The 7,104-nt window shown below is 37.3% G+C and overlaps 1 protein-coding gene across 1 annotated transcript in view; it reads left to right on the forward strand.

Moving 5' to 3' along the window:
- The window catches only part of slc17a7a (solute carrier family 17 member 7a), a 33,199-nt gene extending 26,321 nt beyond the window's left edge, over positions 1 to 6,878 (forward strand). Inside the window, exons 10-13 of the mRNA XM_017686724.2 lie at positions 718 to 828; positions 2,130 to 2,257; positions 2,866 to 2,935; positions 3,470 to 6,878. Of these exons, the coding sequence (XP_017542213.1) occupies positions 718 to 828; positions 2,130 to 2,257; positions 2,866 to 2,935; positions 3,470 to 3,759 (599 nt within the window). The 3' untranslated portion in view covers positions 3,760 to 6,878. The remainder of the gene's footprint in view (positions 1 to 717; positions 829 to 2,129; positions 2,258 to 2,865; positions 2,936 to 3,469) is intronic.
- Positions 6,879 to 7,104: the final 226 nt, after the last annotated feature.

Below are 7,104 nucleotides of genomic sequence, written 5' to 3' on the forward strand. Positions count from 1 at the left end.
TAACTGAAAGAGAGAGAGAGAGAGAGAGAGAGAGAGAGAGAGAGAGAGAGAGAGAGAGAGAGAGAGAGAGAGAGAGAAAGAGAGAGAAAGAGAAAGAGAAAGAGAAAGCGAGAGAGATTAACTGAAAGAGAGAGAGAGAGAGAGAGAGAGAGAGAAAGAGAAAGAGAGGAGATAGAGGATGTATGTGTGTGTGTGTAATGTCTGGTTTAGGTTTAGCAGCTGGGGCATTAATCACTGATGCATAACACAGTCATACGCACACACTCGAACAGTGAATTGACACAGATGCATGTATGATTCAATAATATTTCACAGAGCAGCGAACAGGTACACACAGAACGCAAACTCCAGAAATACAATGCGCTCCAGTTTTGATGCTCAGGAGCGTGTCACCTGGACCCCCTGCACCATCCACCCAACTAATTTTAGGAAAGGTTCAGTACCTCTCTAACTACAGCTTAAACATTTAATGACAAATGTCCATGTTTCATCATAGTTACAGAATCATTCATAGTACCTACTAAATAATAACTTACATAAGATGTATAACTAAATAATAAAACAATAAAGCAAAGAAGACCATAAATACAGTTACAATTCTAAGTAATACATGCAGACTTACAACTGCCACCAGTTTCATCTGAAAGCCTTGTGCTTTGAAATATGTTTATTGCTAAAAATTCAGTACTGTGGTTAATGTGTGTGTGTATTTTGCAGGATTCGGAATGGAGGCCACTCTGCTGTTGGTGGTGGGCTTCTCTCACACTAAAGGAGTGGCTATATCTTTCCTCGTATTAGCTGTTGGCTTCAGCGGTTTTGCCATCTCAGGTTTGAACACACAACACAGGACACTTACTACTTATAACATTGACCATACAACACAGTTCAGCACATACACTGACAATCAAAGTTTAGGGATGCCTAGCTTTTCAAAATGATTTTAATAAGTGGGCATGTTTGGCAGTTTGTAATAATGTTGCATAGCATACAGTCAAACGGAAGTGAAAATGTACTTTTTGTTTTCATTTTTATGAGATGTAATTCAGCAAATCACATATTTTAACCCTTTAAAACCCCAGACTTATTACAAGCTAAGGCTACTCTTCAGTAACTACATGGACTTCAGTGTAAACTGGCTGAGCTATTAGGTTATAAAAGTGTGTAATACAACGTGCCCACCAGCAGACCTTGACCCTTTAAGGGGTTAAAAGACATAGTTCTTGCTTTCTTGTGGTCTTTGATTGAATTGTAGTGACTTTTGCCTGCCTCAAAAACAGCACCATGATTTTTGATTGTGTGACTGTGCACCCACGGGGGAAGAAACATAATATTCAGAAATCATTTTATGTTTCACCTCCCCACCCACAACCCACTCCTATCATTGAGCAAAACACAAAGCTAACTCAGAGACCCTCCATGATAACCCTTGTCACTCATAAATATGTCACAGTACTAAAAAAAGTACAATATAATTTCCAGATCCCCTTAAAATGTTGAACATATGTTGCTATTTTCTTTGTAAAAACGGCAAACCTGAAGGCACAACTGACAAAAGTTCTACCCTGTGAATAATGCTAAGCCCCCACCCCTTTGTTGTGATATCAGTTCTCAAACATCTCAAGTCTTTAAACCACTTTTTGACCAAAAGAGTGGTAAAAATAGCACACCAAACAGTGTGCTTTGTTTTATAAAAGAAAACTGTCAGATCATTAGTTAGGCAAAACCTGCTCGTCTGTGTAAGAAACTCAAAGTCTGAGAGTTAAAAGTAGCTGTTGCCAACAACATCTACATGTTTATGCATGACAGGTGGCCCCAAATTTTTGATGGACAGTGCATATAAATATGTATATAACTGGCATCGTAGGACATGGTTTAATTATTATTATTAAGTCCCATGTCTGGATTCCTCTTATTGTATTTATGCATCTTGAAGCTGGTCATCCTGTTCCTCTTTGTCTTCAAATGTTGCAAGCATAATGGTCTTTCCCATGAATTGGTTCTTCTCAGAATATGTCCAGAATAAGCTTAAGTTTGGTTTAGCTGGGCTTCGAATGAGAAGTGATGCTTGAGTTGGTTGAGGACCCATTTGTTTTCAATTATGACAATTTTTCTTTTTCTCTTTATGATAGGCTTTAATGTGAATCATCTGGACATAGCTCCACGTTATGCCAGCATCCTGATGGGCATTTCTAATGGAGTGGGCACTTTATCTGGCATGGTGTGCCCCTTAATAGTGGGAGCCATGACTAAACATAAGGTAAATGCTAATAATAACAGGCCCCCAACACACTGACATGCTTGCATTCATTCGTGCATCAATGTGTTTTGCTTCTGAAGCATTTGTCAACTCCACACAGCTTTTCATATTATAGCTTACATAAAGCAATGACTTCACTTCTTTTTACCATCTAAAAATAGCAGCTGTCTTTTAAATTGCGTGAATATTGTTTGATGAGTGGAGCAATAGAAATGGCCCAAAATTTTGCGAAATCTTGCTAGATTATTATACATTACAGTGTAAAACTTTTTTCCTTCTGCTATAAACTTACCAGTTTGAAGATATGAGGTTTTGTTACAATTGTACTGATACAGTACAATACAGTGAAATTAATCAAATGAAGGGTGGACTTTACTGAACATTACTGCACTTAAAGGCTGCACAGCTGTATATATATGTGGCATCGGTCCATAAACCCAAATGGTTATAGCATCAGTTGACCTGAACCTCTGCACCATCATTATACATTAGTGACTGTCCTGTACAGAAACCTTTTACTGTAACTTCTGTGACATTAGTCTATAGATTTGTTAAAATACCCTTACTGCTGCCGTTATTTCAATAATGTATGTCCTTTTTGTTTACAGACTCGTGAAGAGTGGCAGTATGTCTTCCTTATTGCATCACTTGTGCACTATGGGGGTGTGGTCTTCTATGGTATGCCTCATAAACCTCAGTTACATGGGTTAACACACATTCATTGATGCAAAGTATACAGCTTGTGTTCTTTACCATATATGAGCAATGTTCTCCCAGATAAATTAAGAATATATATATATATATATATATATATATATATATATATATATAGAGAGAGAGAGAGAGAGAGAGAGAGAGAGAGAGAGGGAGAGAGATAAGATAAGATAAGATAAGATAAGATAAGATAAGATAAGATAAGATAAGATAGCAGGGAAATTCACAATATATTCACAAATAAATATACAATAATACACAAATAAATTCACAATAAATTAACAAATATATAAAATATATGTTTTTGCTTTTTTTGGTGTATAGAAAGATATATCAAACCAAGACACCACTGTAATGTGACAAACTGAATTCTGAAATTGTGTATTGGTACACCAAGTCTACAGTAGCCCCATTGCCTCAACGGCTGATCATTCAGTGTAACATGAGAAAAACATGAGAAAAGTATTTTAGCATCTCATTTTCACTCTTCTTTCTCAGGTTTATTTGCATCGGGAGAGAAACAGCCTTGGGCAGATGCTGAGGACACCAGCGAGGAGAAGTGTGGCATCCTGGGAGAAGACGAGCTCGCCAATGAGACAGAAGAACTTTACAGGACGGGTGGGCAGTATGGCGCAATAAACCAACCCAACCCTGCAGGGCCTAATGGGGGCGAGGCTGGGGGTGGAGGGGGATGGGTCTCAGATTGGGACAAAACGGAAGAATATGTACAACCAGTAGGCAGAAATAGTTATCTTTATGGAGGAGAGGCAGACAGGGAGTTTACATAGTGGCCCGAAATATATACCTAAAAGCAAGAAAGCATTAATATAAAAGTGAAAAGTATAATGTCACACTGTCCACAGTAAAATCTCAAGTGTAAAATGAACTTAAATTTAACACGGTAGATTTTACTGTGAATAGGCAAGGAAGCTGTGCTACTGCGATGAGTGAATGAGTATGACTGTGTGTACGTGAATGAGAATTGTTGAAAAGTTGTGTCAAACTGAGAGATGCTGTGCAGATATATGAGTGACTTACAGTGCTTGTGTGTGAGTTCGTCAGTGTGAACAATGATGGTGCTGTGTTTTAACTTCAGTGTTTTAGGCTTTCTGCCAAAATCGCTGTAATGCACTTAATATGAAGATGAATATCGGATACGGAATGCATACATGTGTAAAGTACTGTGTAACAATCAGAGACCACCCTTCATTTATTTCATTCTCTATCAAAATTGATCCAAATGTATCTATTTTCCATGTGATATTTCTGAGGAGATTAGATATAAGAACATAAACAAGAGGAAGTTCGAATGTCCTTCCACTGTGAGAAGACAACTCAGTGTTGTACGTCTGAAAGGATGTGTAGCTGTGAAGAAGCTTTTACTTAGAAAAGAAAATTTACAAAACAAACAAAGAGGCTGCTGGTGTTCTCAGAATTGGACTGGCCACCCCAGATTTCAGACCTCAACATCACTTAATGTTTTTGGGATTACTTGTAATGTGAGAAGCAGAAAATGCAACTTCTAAGGCTGAGCTTTGGAGACGTGGAAAAATATTAATGTTAATATAGATTTCTTTGAAAAACTGAAAGCAAGTTTCCCAAAAACAATGAAGGCTGAAAATGTATATTTAATTGTTGAGGCATCTGTTAAATTTTCTCTTAAATATATGTTAGAAAAAAATAAATAAACGAAAGGTGGTCTTTCACATTTGCACAGTACTGCATGCGTGTGCGTGTGTGTGTGTGTGTGTGTGTGTGTTTGTTTTCTTTCCTGTGCACAGTTCTTTGTGTTTCCATACTTTATATGATAAATGGGTGTTCATGGTATCAGACGGGTGAATGTGTAACCTACATGATCAAAACTAAATGTGCTAATATTGTGTGTGTGTGTGTGTGTGTGTGTGTGTGTGTGTGTGTGTGTGTGTGTGTGTGTGTGTGTGTGTGTGTGTGTGTGTGTGTGTTTCTTTGCTGTGCACAGTTCCTTGACTTTCCATACTGTATATGGTAAATGAGTGTTCATGGTATCAGATGGGTGAATGTGTAACCTACATGATCAAAACTGGACATGCTAATATTATGTGTGTGTATGTATGTATGTGTGTGTGTGTGTGTGTGTTTCTTTGCTGTGCACAGTTCTTTGTGTTTCCATGCTTTATATGGTAAATGGGTGTTCATCAGATGGGTGAATGTGTAGCCTACATGATCAAAACTAAATGTGCTAATATCGCGTGTGTGTGTGTGTGTGTGTGTGTGTGTCTGTTTGTGTGTGTGTGTGTGTGTGTGTGTGTGTGTGTGTGTGTGTGTGAATTATGCAATAACTGAAGTTTTGGAAAAAGACAAAGCCTGAAATTCTCTCCATCCAGTAAATATATTCTCACTCATGACTACTATTCTCCATAATGAGTTTATGCATCCCACTACCATCTGTCCCTGTTCTCACTTCAGGATCTTCAGCCAGGGCAGTCCAGCCTTCTAAGCACAATGTTCTTTAACACAAAGTTAACACGTTTTTTAGCACAAAGCTAAACAACACTAGTCTAGTTCTCTGAACTCATTCCTCTTCTACAACTTTGCAGTCACTCTTCAAAACCATTTTTGGCAATTAAAAAGCATAGCGTTCTGTTGCTATTGTAAGAAAACCTTGAATCGCCAAAGCCTATATCATGAAAAGAGTTTTTTGACTTCAGTGATTTCAATAACATGAAGCCAGTTTATTGTGGATACATGTATAAAATGATTCTATTATGATGCTACTACTCCAGCTAGTACACAGCTCCACAGATCTCAACTAATTACTAGGAATCTGTAAATAATGCAGAAATTGTAGAGTCCAGAATGCTAAACAACTGTAGATGATTTAACTAAGAAAGCTTTATAACATCCAGAATGACAATCTAATAAAATTCAAATCTAGAATGCCTTGTATTGGAGTGATTGTACAGATAACATTTAAAGAACCTCTATCACGGAAAACTGAAACAGTGTTAAATTCCCAAACATGCATTTCACTCCCCAGGTCATACAGTCCACATATGGAAACTAAGCTGCAAAAAACAGCCTTTTTTTTATTGATGTCATAAAAATCAAGACATTTCCATATATCTTCCTATTCAGCCCACAGAGGTTTAGCTCCACCCACTCACTCTGAAGTAAGGAGTCTTTTGACTGCCAAGGTAGAATACAGGGCTGCCAATCAGAACATAGCTCATTTACATATATCAGTCTTAAAGGCAGAAAAACAATAACAGCCTGTTTAACTCTAAGGGATAAGGAGAGAGTGGAAAATGGCCATGTAAAAATGTATTAAGCATTTGTGGAACATAAAGCCCAACTAATGTCACAAAATGGAGCTTTGCGTAAAAAAACTGTATACTAGAAAGACATGGGAAATGGCCCCTTAAGACCTGTTGAAATAGCATAGCTGATGGTATATTTGTTTTCCTATAATTTTGGACCAAAATTGGTCCACAATTGATAAAATGTTCAAATGATGTGAAAATGAAGTGCAAAAACTGTGAAGCAATGATGTGTAACTGCTAAGATGTATCTTCTTCAAGCACAAAATGATGATACATTTAATCTATTTAGATTTTCTGATGTCCTCACTTTAACATTCACGCCTTGTTTAGAGAGAGTTGATTCAGGGTTCAGTTTGAGAAGAAGAACCCCACCAGAACTGCAAATGAAGGCATTCTGGCCCCTTCAATTTGATGTTGTTTCTACTTTTTGTTGTTTTGTTTGTTTGTTTCTGTGCTCCTCTCTGAAAAAAAAATCATAATGTCATCTGAAGAATATGTAAAAATAATAGTTAATCCTTTTTTTTTCTTTTTTGGAAAAAAGAATGAAATATGTGGATGAACTGTATATGTGAGATTTCCCTGTAAACATAAAACTGATGAAACATTAATCCTGTGATTAGCGTTTTTGTTGTTTTTTATTTACTGTTGTCAGTTTTGACAGTAATTGTGGTGTAATTGTTCTAAGGACTAATCCTAATGAAGGTGCTGGCAGGTGCAACAGTACTGCACTTTCCATCTGATGACATTTATACTTCACTGCCTTTTTTCCCAACACGCCCCCTTTCATTTCTTATCCCTCTTTTTCCATCTCTCTCATTCTCGTGACACCCATCC

Source organism: Pygocentrus nattereri, chromosome 14 (assembly GCF_015220715.1).
Source record: "Pygocentrus nattereri isolate fPygNat1 chromosome 14, fPygNat1.pri, whole genome shotgun sequence".
Taxonomy (NCBI): Eukaryota; Metazoa; Chordata; class Actinopteri; order Characiformes; family Serrasalmidae; genus Pygocentrus; species Pygocentrus nattereri.